The sequence below is a fragment of the Perca fluviatilis genome, chromosome 24, assembly GCF_010015445.1.
Source record: "Perca fluviatilis chromosome 24, GENO_Pfluv_1.0, whole genome shotgun sequence".
In the NCBI taxonomy this organism is placed as follows: domain Eukaryota; kingdom Metazoa; phylum Chordata; class Actinopteri; order Perciformes; family Percidae; genus Perca; species Perca fluviatilis.
In genome coordinates, this window is record NC_053135.1 from 5,382,365 (window position 1) to 5,408,892 (window position 26,528).

A 26,528-nucleotide genomic window follows, 5' to 3' on the forward strand; every position below is an offset into this window, starting at 1 on the left:
CTAAGGACCTTCCTTGGAAGTTGTTAATGTCCTTCCTGATCATATTTTTCATTTATGCGGGCAGTCTATCTAAGATTGTCATCCTGATTTTCCATATTCTAATTTGAATATTGCCCGTTCTGTAGGCTACACACGATATCCTGTGCGTCTGTCCTCTGTAGCAGAGCATGATGGTGTTTTTGCTTGAAAATGAAAATTTTTTTTTTAGCTATAGTTTCAAATCCAATTGGCTGGAGCGTATGCTGTGCCGTTGCCATACGCTATTGCAGACACTAGGTGGCACACGCAGATAGGTATTTTAAGGTTGCATCCCCGGCCATGAATAAGTGAATAACCTAGTAAAATAAAATAGATTAAATGACATAACAATAACTATGTAATGTGATGTAAATTTGATGATTGAAGTGTATTCAAAAGGAAAAAAATTTTGGTAATACAAAAAATACTAGGTGCTAATAGTAAATAATGCCTTTAGCTTGTTTAAATTTAAACCATTTATGAATCTTTAGGGATTATAATATATTATGTATAATGTCCTTTGATAAAATATATAGTCCCTAAAGTTTCCATTTACACCCTTCTATCTTGATAAATGTCTTTTAATGAAATTGTCAAGTGTGTGTGTGTGTGTGTGTGTGTGGTGGTAGTATGTTAAAAAATTACACAATGTCTCTTTTTCATTGTTGTGAAACAGAGTTACATCCGGATTAAAAATGCTGTATTTGTCTTTTCTCTAATTCGAGCCAGATGTTTCCTCCAGCACCGGCCTGCTGTCACTCAATCTGCCTCCGGCCAATCAGAGCGGGCCTAAACTCCTCCCTCCCCGCAGAGTATCGGAGGCTCGGTGGAGAGGAGGAGAGTTCTCCGTCTTTCTGCTGGCCTCTCGGAGTCCATCTGTAGCTCTCTCCTTCTGCTCCCTCTCGTAATGCAGAGCTGCTCACTCAGCCCCAGCTCTACAATGGAGAGAGGTGTAATTTTGGCTGTGTGTCTGCTGTGCTGGAGCTGCAGCGTGTGTGTGGTTACAGCAATCAAGAGAGCTGATATGTTTCCTTATGGCACTCTGAGTGGAGATTTGATTTTGGCAGAGGGCGACGATGAAACCTCCAGAGTGCTGTCCCTGCCCAAACCCTTATACTTCTACGGTTCCCTCTTCTCCCAGCTTTATGTAAGTAGCCAAGACTTCATTAACACTCATTTATATGCTTGTTATTGGCGTCTTTATTACCGCACAGAATTGTCCTGCCTGTGAACGCTTTAAATGATTCTCTAAAGTTAACATTTTGCAGGGGATGTTTGCAGCTGTTAAATCATTTCGGCGGCAGAGCGGTGTTTTTTTTTATAGTGCCAAATGGAGCGATTTAATAACGTGTGAATGGGAACATCTGTAGTTTTTTTTTTTTTCCCTGTTCGGCCGAATTCTGTGAAGTAGCCACAATGTGTTCCCTATGCCGTTTGTATGAATATTTACAACATTTCGTGCATGGTTCATTTTGAAGAAAAGTAATCTTAACATTCTGACGTCATAATCAATTAACTCAATTAATACTCGACAGACGAAAGTCAGCTGGTGAATCAAAATGCACTGCGCTTGTAATAACGTACTAACTTGCTTGATTACTTCTATTCAAGTAAAAGTAACAGTACTTGACTATAAAATCACTCCGTTACAAGTCAAAGTCCTGTAGCAGTCACAGTTACTGAAGTCAAATTCTAAAAGTACCAAAAGTACAAGAGCTCATTGTGCAGAATGGCCCCTGCTAGTGTATCACTAGAAATTTGGACAGTGATGCAAAGCAACTTTACCCAGCTACTGTTCTTGAGTAGAAGTAGCCTAATTATATTCACTACTCTTACTCACAATTTTCAAATTTTTTAGGTACTTTAATTTTAATTTCATTTATGCTAATACTGTAGTTATAGTAACCATGCAGATTCAAATTACTAATACAAAATGTAATCAACTTATAAATGATGGGATGTTCTAGGTTACGCTACCCAGCAGTAATTACAACAATTAGCCCTACCTTTACAGCTGCAACATTACAGTAATGTACACATGAATGCATCTGTAGTTATAATATAATAAATGGACCATTCTGCATAATTAGAACTTTTACCTTTTAGTTGTATATTTTGATGCTAATGATTCTAGAATGCCAATATGCAAGCAAAGTACAAGTACCTACGATTTTACTGAAGTATTTGTAATGAGTTGTTTGCTCCATTCCCCCACTGATATATAAATTGTTAAGTGTTGCTTTGCATGACACATCAGAATGTGTCATGCTCTATTACACACATAAATGCATCAAGAGGAAAGCCAGTATTAGTCGTATGTGGTTGAAATGTTTCTAACACATAATCAGGGCCCAGGGATCCTTGAAGGAGCCCCAGAGATCCTTGAGTGGGTTCCAGCGGTTTATGAGGGAGATCTAGGGGTTCATTATGTGGTTCCTGGGCTCCGTGAGACGGTTCCAGCCGTGCCCACGGAGGTTCCAGTGGTTATGAGGGGATACGGGTTCATTAGGAGGTTCCATCGGTCCATGATGGTGTTCCAGATATTTCTCCTAAGTGGTGTGCAGGAACACCATTGGTAGCCATCATTAAACTGCTAGTACTCATATGGCGTCTGTCTCTCTGTCTCTAGGTGGCCACCAATGGTATCATATCAGGCCAGGACCTGCCGATGGAAAAGCAGTACGTTGACGACGGCTTCCCCACAGATTTCCCCGTGGTGGCTCCGTTTCTGGCTGACATCGACACCAGCGGAGGGCGTGGACAGATTTATTACCGAGTGACCGAAACGCCCAGTGTACTCAACAGAGTGGCCCAGGTCTGTTTGTCCATTGAAACAAGTGAAATCAATTGTAAATTCACTACAGACTTTTGTTGAAAAAAGGTTTTGAGATGAATACGTTTTTCATTGTACTGAACTAAGATCTGGATTCTTCCTTTTTTTTTCAGTTCTTCATCCATTAGTTCAGTCCATTGTACACACTATCTTTCCATTTTGTCTTTTCTTTTATTTCCCTCCATCATTCATTCATCCATCTGCTCACCCAGGAAGTACATCGAGGGTTCCCAGATGCAAAATTCACACCCACACATGTTGTGGTTGCAACGTGGGAGAACGTTGCGGCATACGAAGAACAAACTCGAACCACTGGACCTTCAAACAAGGTAAGATGGATGGAGGGACTGAGAGCACTAGCTCTAGGACTCCTTGTCTGTCTGCGTATTGATTTATGACTCATCATGTAGCCCACAAGTATGTTTTTGGTTCTTGTGAGAGACACAATCCCAAATTCCTGGAGGATGTGCATTACTTATAATCAGCCTGGGGTGGGGGTCTATTTGTAATTCCTCTTTCCCTCCTAATCTGCCTCTTAACCTTTTCAAGGGGTCATAGGTCATCTTTAAGGGTCGCCAAAGTGCCCCCTTCCCGACTCGTTATCCCCTCCTCCAATTCACACACAGGTAGACACAAACATGCCTTAACCATTAATGCTCACATGCTCTGTTGGACTTTACTTCCCTCCCTATTTGTCTGCCAGTTCCCAGTTAATAACTTGGTTTACCATTAAAGTACTCCTCTCCAGCAACCCAATTTCACCTCAGCGTGTATTCAAAGTTTCTTACATATTTGAATACATTTTGGCACAAAACTAGATTTTATTTAAGAAGATTTTATTTTATTTTTTCTTTCAGCGTTCTCCACCTCCTAGGCGGGCAGAATAATACTACTGAGGATCTGTGTCTGGCCTCAGTGTGACTGTAGTAGTAGAGCAGGGCAGGAGTGCCTCCCCCCTGAAGATGAAATTAAGACAACTGAATTTGTCTGATTTGACTGAGCTATGGCAGGAATTTCGACACAAATTGTGGCAATCGGGCGCTAAGGGTTTAAAGTACCTTAATTGCCTCCAGCTCCTACTGTTGACCATGTTGGTGAGCGGACCAAATCTGTGTTTTTAGAACACTGCCATGCACCTGTCCCTTTCACCTCGCGCAGTGTTGCCTCACATTTCTCTCTCCGCGCACCTCTTCTAACTCTCCCGCGACCCCCTGGGGAGGCACGCCTCACGGTTTGAAAACCTCTGGAGTAGGGTAACACTTTAATTTACACGTCTGTAATTTCCTAGGACTTGTCCTGGAAAGAAGCATGTCATTTGGCACTGATTATACAGAAAATAGCAATTTATTTACACATAATAAAACAAGGACAATGACCTGCTCTATTCACACATGGGCTCCGTTTAATGTGCGGTCCAACTGATTCAGACATCTGCATTCTCCCACACAGCTCCTCTGGGTAATGTCTAATAAGTTCACATTTGCAGTGCATGTGTCATAATAGAAGGACCAAGCTGAGTTAGCCCCGGTGATATTACTATGACATCACCAGGGTTATTTTTTCAAACTTTGGAAAACTCCCTCCAAAGTTACAGAAGACATTATACAACTGTCCTCACAGGCTGAGTAGCACTCGACGAGTGAACTGAACTAAAATGGCTGAAATGCCCTTTTTAATTGGAAGTGTAACAGCATCTCTGTTTTCTTTATAATTAATAGCAAATTCCATGGTTCTTTCTAGGAATTTTCCTAAGAAATCATTGACCTTTTTATAAAAGAACGTCACCTATAGGAGCACTAGAGGCTTTGTTTGAGTTAGCCTTTGGGAAAGGCTCCAAGTAAAGCCAGCCCTACTTAACTTATCGATCAAACAAACAGGGCTTTGTTTTTCCTGGTTCGTAGCATGTGGGAGGGAGCGATGAAGGGAGTGCTAGATTTAAGGAAAAACCCCAGGAGATCCCTCTGTGTCTCTTCCTCCCTCTCATCTGTTTGTCCTTTTTCTTTACTCTCATGGTCTGGTTTCTTTTATTCTTCCTGATTGATCAAAAGCTAAATATTTAAATAGTGCAGTGGGAATACAAAGCATTAAGGCTCTTAACGACACTTCTCAATACCCCAGGCTCATTGTGATTGCTGCCAAATGGACAAATAAGTGATTGATTGTCTTTGAGCCCCAAATATTGGAATGAAGTCTCTATCCAGTGTTGACCAAGTGCTGATTAGAGGCTGGTATCCACCTCTGAAAGTACAAAATGTTTTTACATTGTCTAAGCCAGGGATTGTTTGCTGTGTAAAGGGTCTGTGTGGCTTGTCAGATTGGAGCAGTCTGGGTCCCGGCTGGGATTTGCTTCAGTGGGTCTGTCTTCGGACTGATAGCATCTTTCTTTGAAGTGATTAGCCAGAGGTGCTGGGTGGGGTGCGTTGGGGGTAGAGTGGTATGTGTGTGTGAACTGAATAACCTGAGGTGTGTGTGTTTGTCGGGGATGTGTATTAGGGGTGACGGGGTGGGGGAGGGGGCAGACTGTTTGGTGTTTGGGGGTCGGACATGGAGATGAGAGGAGCGAGGGAAGAAGAAACTGGAAAATAGAGAGAATAGTAGAGCCCAAAAGAGAAAGTTCACATCCCTAAAAAGTGGGGTTGTGTTTTCTATGAAATTAGTGTTAAAAAGGCTATTATCGTGATTGGAAAGTAATTGCTTCACTTGGAACCTATAACACACACTCTGTTGTATCTACTGCTATGTAGCCCAATTAACTAATGACCGGAACAGTTTACACACAGAATCTGGCCTTCTGTATGTTGATGTTTTAAGAGGTGTTGACCAGGCTTTACTTCAAGCAGCATATTGCTAATTCTTCTTCACACAAGGACACCTGTCATGTTGGTGGATGCTGTTACACAGTTTATCTTCCACTCCCATGACCGTCATTATTTTAAGCAGCAGACATTAACTTCTCAGCTGCAGAATGCTGCACTTACTTTTTCACCCACAAAAAGTCAATGTGAATATATTGATACTAACACAGGATTGTGCATGTTCACAAACTCACAGTAGTTTGTGAGAAGATTGATGCCCCTCTCATGTCTGTACACTAAATATGAAGCTAGAGCAAGCAGAGTAGCTTAGCTTAGCATTCAGACTCGCGGTCTCTGACCCCATGGGAGCTATGGGGTATTGTTAAGAAAAAAACTAATTTCACGTACCTGAAAGGATTCGGAAGACCTTGATGAATTACGCAGAAGCATTTAATTTCAGTTTCAATTTTATTTATAGTATCAAATCATAACGAGTTATCTCAAGACACTTTACAGATAGAGTAGGTCTAGACCACACTCTATAATTTACAAAGTCCCAACAATTTCCCACGAGCAAGCATTTAGTGCGACAATGGCGAGGAAAAACTCCCTTTTAGGGAGAAACCTGGGACAGACCCAGGCTCTTGGTAGGCGGTGTCTGATGGTGCCGGTTGGGGGTGTGATGAAGAGTGGCAATAATAGTCACAATAAAGATAATGAACTCTCAATTAAGGAAAAAATGTAGGCAGGCAGTACAGTTTAACCACAATGTGTTATCGCATCGTGCCGTCCCAGCTCTCTGAAGTTCCTGTCTTCCTGAAGGTGTATTTAAACTCATGCTGGAGGCGTTACGTTTAGCTGAACCTTCAATGAAAACAACGATATTGCGAGTGACTTAAACACGGATGGCTTAACTAAAGCCTAGTTTTCACCGACCTCCAAAAGGAGACAGCCCTGAAACAAAACATTTCCTTATCATGCAGCGGCCTAGATTCCCTGAATCTGTAGAGAAACATACTGCACATATTTTTACATGAAGAGGTTTGGATAATAGACACTGGCTGAATATTCTTGTCCCCTGACTTATGAATGACCTAAACTTTCCCTTTATCTCATCATACCACAACATGTTGTTTCTGGAAATTCCACCACAGGAACTCTTTCTATATATTGCACATTTCAAATGTCTTCATCTTTAGTTTTCTGTACGGTTTGATTTTACCTTACATTTGCACTATTTACAATGTATTACTGTATTTTATATATTACTTATCTTTATCTTATTTGTACATTTTACTTATCTTTATTTGTATACATTTCTTATGTTTTATATTATACTTGTTGTACGTGTCCTTATTGCACCGTGGGTCGGAGAGAAATTGCTCTGTATGTCTGGCACATATTGCAGAATTGAAAATAAAGTTGACTTGACTTGGTATGACACATGCGTAGTGTAACTGGAGCTGCGATGTTGTAGGGTTGCAGCAGACGCCGCTAGAAATGGATGGTGTCCTCTCCTGTGCTTTTTGGGTGCGCTTGGCCTGGAAGAAGTTTTTGGTTCCGCTCGAATGGATGGTGGCCAATATACATATCTTTATTTTTCGTATAAAATATATTCTGAACCGAGGCTGACTGCTGATAGCTCAGTATAACGAATCAATCATCCCAATGTTCTATGATCGTGCGCCAGCTATTGAGCTGTCGGCAAGTGCAGACCAGATATTACTGCGTGTGTGTTGTCCCCCAATGATTTGACGCCATAAGACGCTAGGACTAAGACCTCTATCCACTGTGTTGCATGGGGCCAGCAAGAAACTGGCTGTCTCTTAAGCTTTACTTACTTGGACTACATATTAGGCAAAGACACATTGATTAGGTAAAACGCCCTTGTCACATCATTATTACTATTACTCAAAGTGCAAAAAAGAAACACTGATTTCTACCTATAGGTTGAGTAGAAACATTTTAGTCATGCTCGCAGCCTGGCTCTAGGGATGGCAATGTAGGTTTATTTGTTGGTTAGTCCACCACTTTCATCCAGACTAAAATATCTCAACAGCTACTGAATGGATTGCCATGAAATTTTATATTGTTCTTTTTGCTGTCATGATTAAATTCGTAATGGAAGGGTGGGTTTTGTTTTTTTGGTTTTTGGAGTTTAAATGTTTTTTTGTTTTTTTTTTTTTTTTTTTTTTTTTTTTTGTTTTTTTTTTTTTTTTTTTTTTTTTTTTTTTTTTTTAAATTTTTTTTTATATTTTTTTTTTTTTTTTTTTTTTTTTTTTTTTTTTTTTTTTTTTTTTTTTTTCTTATTAGGGTTTTGTTTTTTTTTTTTTTTTTTTTCCTTTTTTTTTTTTTTTCGTTCCACCCCTTGGAGTTTTTTTTTTTTTGGTTTTTTTTTGTTTTCCTCAATACTACGTTTTGTTTCTGTTGGGGGAAGCGGTTGCATTTTGTTGTGCAACCCTGTGTTGTAGAATGACAATAAGTGACTCTTGAAACCTTTGAACCCATGATAGGAAAACATTTGAAAGGAAATGGTACAGAGTAGACAGTAAGCATGCCTTACCATATACACAATACTGCACATCTGTCCTCAAGTTCCCATCCTGAGAGCATTCCTGTGTATGAGCAGCAATTTGAAGTGGAATGTGATTTTACATTTGACCACAGAAGACCTTTTTTCTGATTTGCACTTAGCTCTCCCCTCAAGCTATCTTCAAAGATATATCTACAAAAAAGGAAAGCGTATGTTGAACAGCATATTACATGTCTGCTGTGCGAATGTCAGCTGAGACTGAATTAATGAATATATGGACTCATGTTGGATTGAGCCCTCGCCTTTTTCATTTTGCTTTCTTCTCTTCCTATGGCCTCTCCTTTCTTATTTTCTGCAGCACAATAGGATCTATTGTTTCTATTAGTGATATTTGTTGTTTCTGGAGGATCCCTTGCAGTGACACAGGGGGCATCCCTAATATGTTCATCCTAGTTCAAAGCAGACTCTTACTGAAAGTCAGCTTTTATAATACGTTATTCCATCCGTATGTCTAGACTTGGGACAGATTCTGTCTATCAGTGACCATTGAGCCGGTCTATACCATAACCAGAAAGAAACGGTTTGCATAACTCGTAGCTGTGAAGATTAATAATAGCCATTAAAATGACTCTGGCTTTTGACGGCTTTACTAATTGCTAGTACAGTCATGGCGCTCTGGTTTGTTGTTGCGGGAAAGATTTTCATGTTCACAAACTTTTCAGGATCTAAGAAAAGCAGTTATGGTTTTACCCACCATGTGTTCTTAAGTTGATCAAAAAGGTTTTGAAAAGCTTTCGTAAGCCCTGGAGTTGTACAATTTCCTCAAGCTTAAGAAGAGCAGGGAATCCATTTGAGTACAGATGAAGTTATAACAGGAAAGCCACCCAAAAGATTGGAGCAGGGATATTCATATGGCAACAGTGAAATACTGACTGGACTGTTCCCTGGCCACAAGCCTGGGCTGTGTGTGTTTGTGTGTGTTGTGTGTGTGCGTGCGTGCCAGTTCCCACGCTGTAGGCAGTTCCGTTTGTAGCACTCTGGTGAGGCTGGCAACTGGCCTACAGCTGCTCTCTGTCTCTCTCTCTCTCTGCCTGTTTGCAGCTGTGCTGCGGCCGACGAGCTGGAAATACGGTTACTAACAAACAAGTGTAGGACATTCATCAAGACCTTCCTCGATCTCCGTCCCTCTCTCTTCCTCGGGATGTCCCAGGCTAACCAAAGTGGGATCCAGCTCTAGATAATTTTATTTTTGATTCAGAGTGTTGAGTCACATATTCGAAGGGCAGGTAAGATGAGAAGTCAATTAAGCTATCTTCAGTAAGGCAGAGTAGACTAAACAATATCAAGACAGAGTAAACCAGACCAACTAATAAACAAATACCATACGTGGCCAAACTAAGGTACAATATAGTGAGCCTAAACTGAATGGGACCTGATACGTGTGTGCAGCTGCTGTAGGGTATCCTCAGCTATCTGAATGAACTTCCTGTATATTCAGTTAAGCTGTTGGGTATTTCCAGACTCTTAAACCCCTACTGTGCAGCAGATAAACCTTGCAGACTGATGATGTTATCACCTAAACTTTAAAGGACGACCATGACAACAAACATTTGTTGGTCCCGGAGACAATTAACGTCTGTGCTTGTGTCTGGTCGCCGTAAGGAGTGCGAAGACGCTCTTTAAAAAAAGGTGTAACAAAATGCCTGTAGGAAGGTTGAGGTGTGTGTGTGTGTGTGTGTGTGTGTGTGTGTGTGTGTGTGTGTGTGTGTGTGTGTGTGTGTGTGTGTGTGTGTGTGTGTGTGTGTGTGTGTGTGTGTGTGTGTGTGTGTGGTGGGGGTTGTCGGAGCACACACTCGCATACGTACTGAGCAACACGCGGTCTGAAAGCCTTTGATGTGTGTTGGCTGCAATTTGTTGTCTTCCAGCTGTGAGTCTGTAAAGCAAACCAGGACTACTTTGCACACAGACTCGCACTCAAACGCAGCAAATGACCACACAGAGGGATGGAGAATTTGATATTTGAGTAAATGTGCTTATTTTGTTTTTTGTCTCAAGAGCAATGAGACGATTGATACCACTCTCATGTCTGTAAGCCAGATATTAAGCTCGGGCCAGCTTCATAATTAGAGTATAAACAAACAAATATTTTGGGAAATATTTCTATGCATATTTCCCAAAAAGTCAAACCATTCCTTTTATGGGTATGAACTTGAAGGCAGCGTTCTTATGTATACAATTTTCAGAAGCTTCTTTATCATGTACACACTACAATGGAACACTGGCATTTTTAAATGTAGCCACTTTGGAAAAAACAGCCTAGAAATCATGAAAATCGGAGAGAAAAACACACATAATCAAAATGTCATGAATGGAGATGGATGAATGGATGAATGGATGAAAGGCGTGTGCCCCCCCAAGGAGTCCAGACACTGGTGGTGGTGGTGGTGGGGGCTGATGATTCTGATGAGGCTAATGGAGCTGATGAATCTGTGAAGACAGGCAGTGATGGGGAGGTGGAGGTGCCTGTTGCTATTTGCAGCGATTTGCACTGAAATGACAGCTGACAACAACAGAGAGAACATATTTAAATGGCGGAACAGCAGTGAATGTACCACACGCATAACAGCAGCATGAAAGTACTAAAGACAGAGAGAGAATCCTATTTAAACAGAGGCAGCAGCAGGATGATATGCAGATATATGACTTTATTAATCCCCAGAGGCAAATGAAATCAACTGCATGTTATGTGTGGACAGAAAAATAAATTCACGAAAGGAACTTGTCATCACATGGGAACTGAAATGTAACGGATATACAAAATACACTGACTCACATTTTCTTTTGTTGACTTAACTTTTCAGAAGTGTTTGGATGGAAATACAGCCTCTTTTCTGTCTCCCCATATTTCTCCCACTGTAAACCAGACCTATGGCCTCTCTCCCGACTCTGCCAACCCCCCGCATCCTTTCATCTCTCTTCCCTCGCCTCCTCCTCCCAGGAAAAAGGAGGGATAGCAGGAGAGAAAAATACAGACGTTTTAGAAAGGATATTAAGGACAAAGACAAAGCAGATCCCCCTCCTCTTGCAGCTCCAGCCTCTTCTCCTCCTGAAGACAGAAAAAAAGAAAGACCCCCTCCTCAGTAATTAGATAGAGCCTGGAGGCTACAAAGTCCTCCCCGCCCACAAACAACAAAATAGTTTAAAGATGTTGATGTAAACAATTAGGAACACACACACACATTCACAGGAGATGAATATAGGCAGAGAACATCTGTGCTTGCGTGCATGCTTGTATAAGTGTGTATGTGTGTGCACCCCATGTCTCACATTGTAACAATGTCTGGTTTACATGTTGGAATATCATCGTGAAAGATGCCTAGACACACAGAAAGACAGCTGTGGAGATCAACATCTGGGCTGGGGGTTTAGAGGCCGAGGGGAAGTGTGTGTGTGTGTGTGTGTGTGTGTGTGTGTGTGTGTGTGTGTGTGTGTGTGTGTGTGTGTGTGTGTGTGTGTGTGTGTGTGTGTGTGTGTGTGTGTGTGTGTGTGTGTGTGTGTGTGTGTATGTGTGCATGTGTGCATGCATACAGATAATCTGATTGTGTCCCAAAGGAAAACAACATGGGATCGCTCAGTCTTCCCCTCATCCACCAAATCTGTGGTTTTGGGAAGCAGAGTGGGGCTAGACACCACCACATATAGTACGTGTAGAAATAGAAGTTCCTCAAATCCACTGTTTAAAAAAAAAAAAAAGACAAGTTCCTGCTTATTGAATTCATTTCTTTCATCCTAAATTGTGCAAAAAAAGATGTTTGGAAAACTGGTTATAAATGTTTATGTTAGATGTTTGGATACTCAGTGTCAATAATTGGTGGTGGTCGGCAGAGGGGGGTATCAGGGTGAGAAGTCTCAACATGAATCCCAGCAGAGGAAGAGGAGGAGACATAGGGATGAGGAGAGGGAAGGAGAGAAGAGGTGTGAAGTTTAAATATGGAGTGAGTGTTGGAATAATTTGAGGGTGGTTGAGCTGGGCTGACTCTGAACACACACAGAAGGTAACCTCATCCCTCTGACACTAGTAGAGCTGAAAATGATTATTAGATGCTATCTTAATTACCTGTAAGCTGCTAAACCTTCTGCAATCAGGGGCAGAAAATGCAAAGAAAGTACTGAAATTTTACCTGAGGAAAAATAGGTGTTTTAGGTGCGTATTAAGATTCAAGGAATGTACACTTTCTTGAAAGAACTACAAGGAATTATAGATTAAATCAAGACTATGTAGCAGTGGTAATTACAGGATAGTGGTACATTGAATTCCCCTACATTTCCTGAGAGTCTCTCGAGTCAGTTGCTTCAAAGACATTAAGAGACCTGGCTGAGAGCAAGGGAAAAATCAAAACAAAATTAGCAATGCACAAACTTAGGGACATGTAATAACCACATTGCCTTATTCAGTATCATGAAAACATACTTACAGCTCTGTAAATCTGAACAGGTGAAAGTTCTAAAACCTAAATAGAATGAAGTAGTAGAAGTTTTTGTTGTTATTCAGGTTCAGACTGACAGTGTCTTCCTTCTCTCTCTTTAGGTCAACACGTTCCAGGCAGTAATTGGTTATGATGAGACCGACTCATACGTTCTCTTCCTCTACCCTGAAGATGGCCTGAACTACTTTGGGACACGCCCCAAGGTAAACTGGTTCTATGCAGGGTGTAATTCACAGCTTGATTAGTTTGAAGATATTTTACCACTGCAGCACTTAGATATGTGCCAATTAAGTTTAATGTTGCTTTTACAGCTTATTATTTGAGGGAAATGGCTTCCTTTGGTTTTCACTTAAAAAAAAAAAAAAAATGTGTTTCTAGGAGTCTTATAATGTTGAGATAGAGCTTCCTGCTAGAGTTGGCTTCAGCAGAGGAGAAATCACATATCTAATCTTCTCCCGAACTGAGGGACCGCACTACAGCGTCACCAGCGATGAGCAGAGTGTTAAAAACCTCTACCAGTAAGTAAACAACATCATATCGGTCTATTTGCAAGGTTGGATCAACCTCATCACACCACTGACGTTTGCATGGGGGGGGGGGGGTTAGGCGGGTCAGCAGTGTAAAGAATCAGAATCAGAAAAGGGTTTTATTGCAACAGTAAGTTACACTTACGTGGAATTTGCCTTGGTAAATGGTGCATACATAAGCAAAGGAAATGCTTTACAGTAATAATGGCACTAGAGAACACAAGTGTAGGTATTTACATGTTGAAAAATTATATCAAAAACAGCCCAACTCGGTCGGAGCACAGTTCACAGCAATGTCTCTTCAAATTCCAGATGCTTATGATAATATGGTGATTCTGGGCTAAATCCATTCGCAAGGTATGATTTGATTAGGTCATCAACTGCAGGCATAATACACGGCAAACAGCAGCACCTGTGGTGATTCTGAAGCAATGTGGTTCCTTAAAAAAAACTACAACGGCCCTAATGCACCGTTATACAAATCTTTTTTCCATTGATAACAGTATAAACCTGTATGCTCTCTAGGGTTGGTAATACAGGAATTCCAGGTGTTTGGCTTTTCCACACTGGGAACCGTTACTCTTTTGACAACATTGTTCCTGCATCCATCGGTGGCCTCCTTGATACTCCACCAACTGGAGGACACGGCCTCTCCCTGGTAATTTTATTTTTCTGTTTTTGTTGACTTTGTCAAGAGTTGATTTTGTGATGCCACGTGCAGAAAACTGACTCTTCCATGGTTTCTGCTTCTAGGACAGCACCACCCCGGAGTACGGTGAGTTTGAGGAATATCCAGACAACACTTTTGACTCTGATAACCAAGAGGAAGAAGATGATTACCCTCATACAGGCGGGGACCCTGAATTCCAGCCAGCCCCTGCTGGCGGTGACCACTCAGAATCCCTACAACCAGCAAGTCCTGATGCTCCCTCTTCGCCTTCAGAGGATTCTGGTCATCAGCTGTCATACGGCAGAGAAGATGTGCCACTGACCTCTGAACCCAGGTACAATTCAGAGCCAGCAGAGAGGCAGTATGCTCCCCCTTATCCTCCAGAAAGAGTACCAGAGGGAGATGCTCAGCGGACTCCGAAACGGCAACCACAGGTAACACTAAAACACACAGCAGCACTGTGTGGCAGTCTGTTCAAATTCCCCGAACAAAACATCACTTATTGTTAGTGGATATGAAAAAATAGGAATTTAAACTGGCAGTGCTGCCAGTACTGTCAAAGTTTTGTAATAACGATCTGAAATTGTAGTCGCTTTTTGTAAATTCTGCGGTTATAATGGAACGCTCTTTTGGAAACAGTATGGTGGTGTCAACAACACTGCAATCATTATACACTACATTCTGTATACAATATGTAAAGTATGCACAGATTATAGCCCTCTCTGGTTTATAGCATCTGGAGAGAGTTTAAAAGTACTGCCTTGGCTCTCAATAACAACAGGCAAACCATATTTGAAGTTAAACATAGCCTATTCCCCCTTTAGGTTCCTCTGGAGGTGGTGGATGTCTACCCCTCTCACAGAAATGAGCCCCCTCTTTCCCCTGGAGGTCACGTGGTCAGCGTGGAGGAAGACGATGTTGATTTTGACACAGGTGGTAAGAGACAAACCGTGTGTGTGTGTGTGTGTGTGTGTGTGTGTGTGTGTGTGTGTGTGTGTGTGTGTGTGTGTGTGTGTGTGTGTGTGTGTGTGTGTGTGTGTGTGTGTGTGTGTGTGTGTGTGTGTGTGTGTGTGTGTGTGTGTGTGTGTGTGTATATATATATATATATATACAGGGCCTTATACGAATGTACCGCCCCTTGAACGTTTCGACCTTTTGCCACATTTCAGGCCTCAAACATAAAGATATAAAACTGTAATTTTTGTGAAGAATCAACAACAAGTGGGACACAATCTGAAGTGGAAAATTGGATATTTCAAACCTTTTAAACAAAATAAAACTGAATATTGGGCGTGCAAAATTATTCAGCCCCTTAAGTTAATACTTTGTAGCGCCACCTTTTGCTGCGATTACAGCTGTAAGCGTCGCAGGGTATGTCTCTATCAGTTTTGCACATCGAGACTGACATTTTTGCCCATTCCTCCTTGCAAAACAGCTCCGAGCTCAGTGAGGTTGGATGGAGCGTTTGTGAACAGCAGTTTTCAGTTCTTTCCACAGATTCTCGATTGGATTCAGGTCTGGACTTTGACTTGGCCATTCTAACACCTGGATATGTTTATTTGTGAACCATTCCATTGTAGATTTTTGCTTTATGTTTTGGATCATTGTCTTGTTGGAAGACAAATCTCCGTCCCAGTCTCAGGTCTTTTGCAGACTCCATCAGGTTTTCTTCCAGAATGGTCCTGTATTTGGCTCCATCCATCTTCCCATCAATTTTAACCATCTTCCCTGTCCCTGCTAAAAAAAAGCAGGCCCAAACCATGATGCTGCCACCACCATGTTTGACAGTGGGGATGGTGTGTTCAGGGTGATGAGCTGTGTTGCTTTTACGCCAAACATAACGTTTTGCATTGTTGCCAAAAGTTCGATTTTGGTTTCATCTGACCACAGCACCTTCTTCCACATGTTTGGTGTGTCTCTCCCAGGTTGGCTTTGGCAAACTTTAAACGACACTTTTATGGATATCTTTAAGAAATTGCTTTCTTCTTGCCACTCTTCTCTAAAGGCCAGATTTGTGCAGTATACACTGATTTTGTCTATGACAGAGTCTCCCTCACCTGTAGTCTCTGCAGTTCATCCAGAGTGATCATGGGCCTCTTGGCTGCATCTCTATCATTTCTCATTTATGCTAATTTTTTTTTTTTTAATTCTCTTTTTTTTCTTTTTTCTTTCTTCCCTTCTTCTTCTTTCCTCTTTCCTTTCTCTCCCCCTCCTCTTCCCCCTTTTTTTCTTTTTTTTTTTTTTTTTTCTTTTTTTGGTGTGTTGTGGTTGTGTGTGTGTGTTTGTTATGTGTGTGTGTATTTATGTATGTATATATATGTATTTTTGTTTGATATATGTATATGTATGATGTATAATGTATGTATTGTATGTTGTATATGTTGTTATGTATGTTGTATATGTTGTATGTATATGTATATATGTATGTATGTATATGTATGTATGTTATATATGTGTATATATGTGTGTATATATGTGTATATATGTATGATAATGTGATGATGATATAAATATGTATATATATATATATATATGTAATGAAAGTTGTTTTTTATTATTGTGTGTGTTTTGTGATATACACACACACACACACACTGTATATGTAGTTGTCTGCTTAACTTATGAAAGGCCGTTCCCTTTGAGAAACAGGAGGGTAACATTACCTTGCCCTCTGCTGCAGAGCTGCTCAGCAGCTGGCAGTACAATACTAGCGTTGTGCTGTGCAGCTCCCAGGTGTGTGTGTCCAACACTCCCTCCCCTGCAACTACTCCCTCAGGCTTTTACCATAAATAAGAATGTGTTCTCAGTCAACTTGCCTGGTTACATAACGGTTCGAAAAAGTGCATCTTATTAAGTCATTTAACTCAGTGTGACGAGTGATGAAATACACATTTTCTTAGAAGATGCTAAGAAATATCTGTCAACAGATTTGAATGTTTTCCAGAAATGAATAACAGTATTTTTGGAATAAGGCCAAAACCTCATTTAGTATTTGAAAAAGTTCTCACATCTTTTTTTCCTAAAGAAGTTGTTTTTTGTCTAATCAATCAATAAACAGTTACTTGTTTTTAGGAAAACTAGATTTAATGACTTAATATATGAGGCAAAATTAGGATTTTTTTTTAAGGAAGTGTGTGTAGAGTTAGAGGTGTGTGTGTGTGTGTGTGTGTGTGTATATATATATATATATATATAATGTGAAAATATAAAAATCTGAGAAAAAACTAAGTTTTCCATTACACACACCTACATGTTTATGAAATTTAGAACACAAAAACATTGTAATGTTGGTATGTGGGTTTCCCTCCACTGCATTGGCACGCTGTGTGTGTTTGTGTGTAAAAGCACAGTGATTTGTCTCCTGTGTGTGTGTGTGTGTGTGTGTGTGTGGTTCCTGAGAAAATATCCTAACATCCTGTGTGCGTGTGTGTTTTGCCCCTGTAGGATGATAGAATGCTGCATTTTGATCCCAAATCAGTCATTTACCAAAAAGACAAATAGAGAAATACAAGGAGAGAAACTGGAGAGAGCAAAGCACTCACTTGGTAGTTATGAAAGTTCCATTTGGTGTTTTGAGTCAAGTGAAGCTGCTGCAATCATGATTAGTAATGATCAATTAATTACCAACAAGTTTTAGTGATAGTTTCTGTACTATTTTAGATCTGCATTTACAATGACTTAATTTTGGAGACATTTAAAGTCTTTCATTTCTTTTGAGACTTTCAGAGGTCTAATGAAAATTTGGTGTAATTCTTACTTTTTGTCTGCCCAGCAATGGTGACTGCCAGTTATGTTTCTGTTTATTCTAAATAAATCAAGAACAGAGCACATCACTTCCTGTGTGTCAGAGGATTGTTCTCAGGGAAAAGAGATCATCCAAAGTGTTTAAAACGGCACATGTAAATACTACTATGAACTACAAATATACTATATATATATATATATATATATATATATATATATATATTTTTTTTTTTTTATATATATATAGACTTGCATGTCTCTATGATGTATGTGTGCATGTGATACTGGAAACCGTAAGTGTTCAAGCAAAGCTAACAAACTTCACTGCCACTTTTGACATATTTCCATTTCTTATTTCCAAATAAACTGCATATACATCTTTCTTTGTTTTGTCCTATTGCCACTTCCAGAGGATCTTGGATAGGAGACATAAGGATATTAATTATATATTTATTGTACTGTATATGTAATGCATAATGATTCATTTCTCTCGCTCTCTCTCTTAGTGATTCAGTACACTACAGAGAATAAGGAAACATGTGCCAGGTATGTGAAGACTAGATAGGATGATATACTGTATACCTGTTTCTAGTACAAGAAATGTATATCCTGTCTATTTGTAGGGACTGTATGAACACTTTTTGGGACTCCAGAGGAGGCTGTACAAAATCTGATTTTAAAAAGAAATGCCTTAAGGGATGTCACTTGAGTCTGCGTTGGTTTGTTTTAAAAAATGAAATAAAATCTGGGGGTGTGGAGTTCGAAATTAGTGAGCTTTCCAGACCTCTGTAGCTCCTCATCTTTGCTTGAGGCTAGCAGCTCGAGCTTGCATTGTGGGTAATGTAGGTGCCAGGTTTTGACAAAGAAGAGGAATGTGTGGAATAATGAGACTATTTCTGGTTCTTCTGCATCGATTTTGATCCTTTTTTTTTTTTAAGCATTAAATGGAAATTGTTTTTCTTTACTCTCTTCTAGATTCCAACAGCAGTGCTCTCAGAATGCATTTTGCTCCGACTACGCTACAGGCTTCTGCTGTCACTGCCGGCCTGGCTTCTATGGAAACGGACGCCACTGTCTACCCGAGGGTTAGAGCGCTTCCATTAACCCACAGAGATACATTAATCTTATTTCTGTTTTTAAATGTAGTAGCATAATCTTTTCGTCAAGTGTTAAAAGTATTTTTTCTGTAATCCCTGTGCTCCTCCTTCAGGTGCTCCACAGCGTGTTAGCGGTAAAGTGAGTGGAACAGTGACCGTGGGTTTGACTCCAGTGGAGCTGAACAACATTGATCTTCACGCCTACATCGTGGTGGGAGATGGCAGAGCGTACACTGCCATCAGCCAGGTAGGAGTCTGGAAATAAAAGATTTAATTATTTTATTTATACTGGCATTTTAAATCTAGTTCTTTAAAAACTTGATAAAAATTCCCTTCTTCTTATCCACATTTTCTGGTTTCTCTGATTTCTCCTTTGTAAACTTTGTGCTGATTGGTCAGGTACCCGAGCCAGTGGGCTGGGCTCTGATGCCACTTGCACCAATAGGAGAGCTGTTTGGATGGTTATTTGCTCTGGAGCTGCCCAATAGCCAAGCAGGATTTAAAATCACAGGTAAACTGTGTGTGTGTGGTTGGGTGGGTGTGTGGTGTGGGTGTGTTTAAGTATGTTGCCTTGTGCATCTTGATGAGCACATCTGTAGAGAGAGAGAGGGGGGGGGGAACTCCTCTACTGTGTGTGTGTGTGTGTGTGTGTGTGTGTTTTTGCTCTCCCACCCAGCTTTATTGTCTCTAGGGATGAGATATATCAGGCTTCCACATCCCCTCTCTAATAGGAAGCAGGTGTGTGTGTGTGTGTGTGTGTGTGTGTGTGTGTGTGTGTGTGTGTGTGTGTGTGTTGTGTGTGTTTGTGTGTGTGTGTGTGTGTGTGTGTGTGTGTGTGTGTGTGTGTGTGTGTGTGTGTGTGTGTGTGTGTGTGTGTGTGTGTGTGTGTGTGTGTGTTCTACAAATGTAACCAGACATTCCAATTTGTATTATATGCGACCGCTGCACTGTTGGTGTGTCTGCAGTAATGTGTAATGAAAAAAATATGCAAACAGAAGAATAATCGATTGATCGACTAATTTTATCACCAGGTGCTGAGTTCACTCGTCATGCAGAGGTAATCTTCTATCCTGGCAACCAGCGCCTGTCAATCATTCAGACGGGCCGTGGCCTTGACGACCACAACCACCTCACTGTGGATACTGTAGTTAGAGGCAACGTGCCCTTCCTGCCCCCTGGAGCTGAAGTTACCATGGATCCCTTCAAGGAGACCTACCAGTACTACCCATCTGGTAACCATAACAACCAGAAGAGAGACATCTGAAGTAATATTTGATTCCTCAGTTTGCCTAAAACCTTTTACTTTCTTTCTCTAGTTGTCACCTCCTCCTCTGTCAGGGAGTTTTCAGTCGTTTCGGCAGAGCGGGGCTCAGAGTCCTTCTCCTTCCAGCTGAAGCAGAACATCACCTACCGCGACTGTCGACATGACAACCGGGCCGCTGTCCTGGAGACGCTTCAGATCACCATGGAAAGGGTGTTTGTAATGTACGTCAAGGAGGAGCGGATCCTGAGATACGCCATCACCAACAAGATCAGCCCAGTAGGAGGTGAGTCAAACTGGGATTAGATGGATACATCACCTGCAGATATCTCTTGGTTGAATTAGCTTTAATGAAATACTTGGCTTCGATTCCACACAAGTATCCTCCTCTTTGTCCTCTTCTTAATGTTTAGGGCATTACACAAATCATAATGACAACATTAATACAAGTATTATCTAAGGTTTTAGTCGTAAGCTGTAGTCTTGAAATGATCTAAGTGTTTTAGAGGCTTTCCATCCTCAGGAGAGTACAACTGTGATGAAAGAAAGTAAAGTAAATCTTAATTAGTTCCAGAGTGGCAATTTGTTTTTTTAGCCAGCAGTCATAAAAAACACAAGAGGCAATACCAGTAATAATACATCAGGCACGAAAATAACAAGAATGTGAAGAAAAACAGTCTAGAACACAGCTGAATGAGAGCATGGGCTTCAAAAGAACAATTCGACCATATTTCCAAACTAATTTGAATAATGCTGAAATACTGCATTTATTCATCTGCCTTTTTGAAAATGAATCAGGTTTATAAAACATATCGGTACAGACTACCTGGGGTCCGGGAGTAACCATCCATCATGTGGACGACACTGACCCACTGACGTGTTGCCTTTTAACAAAAGGCCAAAATTGGCCCATTATATGGAGAACTGAGTTTCTGAGTGACTGCATAAATCCATTCCAGACCATCACTCAGTCTTAAAGTGGATGAACACAGTGGAGGCGTTGAACGTGAGGTTTTCTGTTCCAGGGCCACAACTAAGCAAGCAACCAGACCACCTAGTAATTGTTGCAGCGCTGCCACAGAAACCTCAGCCAAACCACGGTGCAGAGTTGGACAGAGATCAGCTGTAAACACACATGCTGCAAGCTGAGGGATAATTGTACATTGAAACCATAGAAAACAATGTTCAAATGTCTGTATTACCGCTGCTGTTTCTGGGTTCATTGTCTACTAAAGGCTGCAGACACACGACACCACTTTAAGGATCATATTAACCGCAATTTGCGTCACCGCTGACTCTAGATATTTGACTAGTTTAGTTTGTTCATGATGATTGGCATTTGTGACTTAAATCTGGACCTGTTGACATCGACCTGTAGAGTGAGCTGGTCGAGCAGTTAAAGCTGAATAGAGGCCAGCAATATTCAATGAGATTTTAGCATGAGGACACCTAATTAAATATAGGAGTGCGGAGAGAAAAATGTCCACCTCATTGTTGGGTTTGGTTTCTGAAAGTACTTTGTGGTACCACAACACGAAACCAAAACCACAACATTTTGTATTTTGACCAGATTGGTTTGGTTCTGTGGCATTTGTAAGGGGCGATGAATGGACATAAGGATTTGATTCTTAAAAGCAAATGAATAATACCTAACTATGAAATTTAATGGCAATGACAACAATCCAGACTTGAGATCAGAATTTTACATCTTGAATTGTAGCGTCTGAATTTTACCAAGCCAATTTAAAGGAGTAGTGTGTAAGATTAAGGGCAGATCCAATGGCAGAAATGGAAATGGGCCTTTCATGTTTTTATGTTACCTGAAGGACACTGTACTTCACGCTTGGGAAGGGAGGGTGAGGGGAGGGGTTCAGTTCAATGGCTCACACCTAGATGCCACTAAATCCTACACACTATGAATGTAGTTTATGAATATTGGCCACTTACATTTTCTAACCTAAATTGGTCAACCATTTAAAAAAAAAAAAGAATATATATATATATATATATATATATATATATATATATATATATATATATACACACACACACAGCAGAAAAAATATGCAGAAAAATAGACTATGCAAATGTGTCTACAAATACAGCGTGAATATGGGTCCTGTTATTTTCTATCAACATGCTTTCTTTACCCACTCTATCTGATGAAAAACAGATAGAGACAGAGAGACCCAAAACATGGAGATGAAAAGAAAAAGATTGAGAGAGAAAGAGAGACTGGATTTTTTTCTTACGGTTTTTGAATTCAGGCCAAGTTTCTGTCATTTAAACCTCAACACCTTGATTAAAAAGGTTATGATGACACATCTTGCACATGCACTGATACACCCAGAGCACAGCTGGAAGAGCTTTTGGGGATCAGGGGTTTTGTAAACACTAGTTAAGTGCATGTGTGTGTGTGCGTGCGTGTGTGTGTCTTACTGGGAAATAATATCCCAGCCAATGACAGATTTTCTATCGAGGGGGAGGGTTGCCGGGCAGAATAGCTACCCACTGATGTCATGAGAATCACAGATTGTAGAAGAACTTAAGACACTGAAGTGATAGAGATGAAGAGAGAGGCGCATAGAGAGAGGAGAAATTAACCTGTCTTGAGTATGTGTTGTCAACATCTTTATGCACATTGAACAGCTGTCATACAGTATCATTCAAGGTTCTTACACATAAAAAAGGTTTCTTCTCTTAAATGATCGATTACCTCCTTTGTCTGAACTAAAAGCGATGGAGGCAGCAGCACATAAGTACTTAAGTTATTTAGCATTTTATTTCCAAACAGTTGGGGAACTTGTGAGAGAAAAAGAGTGGTTGAGTGTGAGGCCTCAAAAGTGCCGAAGGACAACTAAGATGATGCTTTCATCACTGTAAACACCAATTTCTTAAATTTCAGGTCATTTCAATGTGTGAGTAAAAGTCAGTGATGATAGAGTGACAATTTTGTGTTGCGTCAAGGAGGCTGGTTCATTGGATTACAAGACTAGCCTCTGCACCTTGGCCAGCTTGATACTGTTATAGCTACGCCCCTGTAAAACCAGTCTGTGTGTGTGGAGTTTTGTAGAAGGCAACAGGTGACGAACTGCAGTCATTGCTTTGATTGTGTGTGTGTGTGTGTGTGTGTGTGTGTGTGTGTGTTCTCCACCCCTCTCTTCCACTCGCGTTCTCTCTCTAATTATTCCTCAATTTTTTTCTCCCATCCATGTGTATCTCGCCCTTTCATCGCCCCTTCTTCCCAGCCACATTCAGGACTTTGAAGAGTCTCTCTCTCTCTCTCTCTCTCTCTCTCTCTCTCTCTCTCTCTCTCTCTCTCTCTCTCTCTCTCTCTCCCTCCATCTCTTTGATAATGAGCCAGAATTGGCCTCTGGCCTAAGAAGATGGAAGCAAGCTGTGCCTAATGTCTGTGTGTTTGATTTTGTTTAGGTGTAAGTGTGTGTGTTGTTTATTATAATAGATGATACCCCTGATGGTAAATAAAAAGTCCATCTTAAAACACTTAAACATCATTAAAAACAGATATAAGTCATGAGAGCTTTTTGTTTCTTTTAGCTGGTTTTCTTTTCTGATGCGTATGAATAACTGCTCATATGTAGACATAATGATCAACTGGGATCCAAATCTAATGGCAATGGCATTTTCCTTTAAAATTAAGTTTGAAACGCTCTCTTAACACTTAATACAACTGCCATATTTAGAATAATATTTAGATGTTGTAGCAAGAAGGCTCTCCAAAGAAATCCATACTGTTGTATGGTATTTGGAGAGATATTTAGACTAAGTGACGTCAAAGTCATCCATCAGAAGTGCTGTATTTCTTTTTATCTAACAACAAATGCGACAGCAGACAATTCCTTAAAATCCAGTGAAATCCAAAACACAATTTGTTCAATACTCATTTCGAGAACATTATTTAAACCATGGGACACCAAATCCACAACCAAGCCAGACAAATGATCAGATAAAGGATTTTACATTACCACTACTAATTAACAGCATTTCAGTGGTTCAGTGGATCAGATTCATTTGGTAGAGAAACGCACTAAAACTGCCAAGATTTGGGGCTTGATTCCCACTGTGCCACCCATCCTGATGTATACGCTCTGGAGCATTTTGAAACGAAGTAGCACTGTGCATCACTTAATTCTAAGCAAATTTCTAAGTCCTTCACATTCTTTTCTATTGATTTTCCCATGGATTTCTTTACTCTGCTGTTTTTCTTCCTGATTTTCCAGAAATTAGTGTGAGGGTTGCTGTTTAAAGTGACTTGTGTGTCCGAGCAGTGCTTTGGTATGAGGAAACCCTGAACTCCCATCCCCTCACTCATCCCCCTGTCTGTGTCTCTCTCTCTCATGTGTATGTGCATCTAACATTATCCATATGTTGAATATTGAGAGCATGAAGGGAGTCACTTTCCAAGAGGAAACCGTCCTATGGGAATCTCTGTGGAGTGATTTTACATGTGTGTTTGGTTAGGCTGTCCTGGAATCAAAGCTCTAATCATTGGACTTTTACTGTCGAATCATCCCTATCTCAATTCATCTCAATTCAGGACGTTTGGTGTGTTGGAGAGTCTGCGCAGTAGATTTTTCTTGTCATGAGTCTATTTCTATGCACAAACAACATTGAATAATGGTACCGTTTGACTGGACTTGGCATATTTTTACATTGTTGTATTACCAATGTAAAGGATCTCAGTACTTTTCCACCAAGGCAAAATGCTTTACCAAACGAAAGGCAATGATGTAAATGAAGCATTAAAAACCACACCATAAGCCATATAGACGAGTGCCAAGGTGCATGATTACACCAACAACAACAAAAATTGATTCCAACCTGAGCTACTGTGAACAGTAGGTGTTCAGAGCAACACGTGGGAATCACTGCTGTGCGGTTTCAAACAATGATGTAAAAAGGATTTTCTCTTTCGTCCCTCGTGTCATCTAATCTGTCGCTCTCCTCCTTTCTGTAGTTGACCCAACGAGGCCGGAGCTGGTCAACCCCTGCTACGCTGGGAACCATGACTGTGACACCACGGCCCAGTGTATCCCGCTGGAGGGCCAGGCCTTCCAGTGCCAGTGTGCTACTGGTTACAGAGGAGATGGACGCAACTGTTACGGTCTGTCTGTCAGCACTTTATACGTACCTGTAAAGAATCGTGACAGTGTATCAACATTTCAAAGTGCTTTATGGTGCTCCCCTACATTTTGCTTGGTGTAATAGTGTCTCTCTCCTGTCACACGAACACATGCAGACAAAGTTAAAGACAGTTCAAGGCAGTGCGTCTGTGTTTCATCAACATCTGTCCATCCACTATAGAGGGGTCAAGTTCAGGCTGGATGGAAGGAATTCTCTTCTCTTCTGCCCATCCTGCCTCTCCCTCCTCCTCCAGCTAAATTCTGTAGTTAACAGGGACTTCCGTGGATTTAAGCTGCTGCGTGGCCTATCATTAGCCCAGCAGCAGGTCGTTCTCTCCTGCTGACAGCACTAGGAAAGCCCCAGGCTCGGCCTTAGTTCCCATGCTTCGGCCTCAGTGTCTCTCTGGTCACATAATCTGCGTGCGATTTTGTTCTGTGTATTGAACAATACATTATGGAATGCAGTCAAGAATCCAGCTGTGGGGTTACATGTTATAGTAACGTATTAAAAGCATCAGTAATGACCCTTAATTACAGCTTTTACACTTGCATGCATGTTGTTAGATTGGGATTCCTGGTTTGCAGGCATATGAGTTCATAGAAAAACTGTCTCACTTTCTCTCCTTTTCTCTCACTGCAGACATAGATGAGTGTGATGAGGGCTTGAGTTCATGTGGTGCTCATTCTCACTGTGTGAACCTGCCTGGTAGCCACCGCTGCCAGTGCCAGAGTGGCTATGAGTTTGGATTCGACGGGCGTACCTGTGTTGGTGAGTGAATATAATTTGACTTGACTTGACAATGAGTGAAATGTACTAGAAGACCACAGTGTACAGTATGTCCACATGATATGGGTTTGAGTCCTGAGCTCTTACTGGAAATAAGCTAATTAGCACTAAACAAAGTACAGCTGATGCTGATGTCAGGCAGATGGTCATAAACCAAAGTAGTGGACATACTCACATTTTGAACTGAAAATGGCACTAAATTAAACTTTAAAGTGAGGCTCTGTAACTTTTGAAAAAAACAAACATTGTCCCCTTCACAATGAAAAGTTGAATTAATGAGTAATAAAACACAACAATACACACATTTATAATGGCCTTATTTGGTCTGGTATGACCAGTAACTTATGGTGGCTAATGTGAATGGGGATCATCAACGCTATTACAATTTGTCCTAGGGGGAACATGAATTTCATGGCAATCCATTCAAATCCGAGACATTCTACTGAAAAACAAAAATGTCAACCTCATAGTGGTGCTAGAGGAAAACTCAGGGGATCACCAAAATCCTTAGGATTTATCTTCTGGAGTCTGTACCAAATTTCATGGTAATCCATCCAATAGTTACCATATTTCACTCTGGAACAAAGTGGTGGACCGACCAACCAACAGACATTGCTGGCCTGAGAGCCCTG

At 40.8% G+C, this 26,528-nt stretch overlaps 1 protein-coding gene across 5 annotated transcripts in view; it reads left to right on the forward strand.

Annotated features, from left to right (window-relative positions):
• Positions 1 to 798: 798 nt before the first annotated feature.
• The window catches only part of nid2a (nidogen 2a (osteonidogen)), a 45,207-nt gene continuing 19,477 nt past the window's right edge, over positions 799 to 26,528 (forward strand). For 4 of the 5 annotated variants that reach the window (XM_039793428.1, XM_039793431.1, XM_039793430.1 and 1 more), the window contains exons 1-16: positions 799 to 1,165; positions 2,648 to 2,833; positions 3,064 to 3,180; positions 12,768 to 12,869; positions 13,045 to 13,184; positions 13,719 to 13,851; positions 13,947 to 14,297; positions 14,688 to 14,799; positions 18,114 to 18,153; positions 18,583 to 18,692; positions 18,818 to 18,951; positions 19,104 to 19,215; positions 19,736 to 19,936; positions 20,021 to 20,251; positions 24,944 to 25,090; positions 25,750 to 25,878. In XM_039793428.1, coding sequence (XP_039649362.1) covers positions 926 to 1,165; positions 2,648 to 2,833; positions 3,064 to 3,180; positions 12,768 to 12,869; positions 13,045 to 13,184; positions 13,719 to 13,851; positions 13,947 to 14,297; positions 14,688 to 14,799; positions 18,114 to 18,153; positions 18,583 to 18,692; positions 18,818 to 18,951; positions 19,104 to 19,215; positions 19,736 to 19,936; positions 20,021 to 20,251; positions 24,944 to 25,090; positions 25,750 to 25,878 — 2,485 coding nt within the window. In that variant the 5' untranslated portion in view covers positions 799 to 925. The remainder of the gene's footprint in view (positions 1,166 to 2,647; positions 2,834 to 3,063; positions 3,181 to 12,767; positions 12,870 to 13,044; positions 13,185 to 13,718; positions 13,852 to 13,946; positions 14,298 to 14,687; positions 14,800 to 18,113; positions 18,154 to 18,582; positions 18,693 to 18,817; positions 18,952 to 19,103; positions 19,216 to 19,735; positions 19,937 to 20,020; positions 20,252 to 24,943; positions 25,091 to 25,749; positions 25,879 to 26,528) is intronic. The other variant, XM_039793429.1, reaches the window with a different exon arrangement.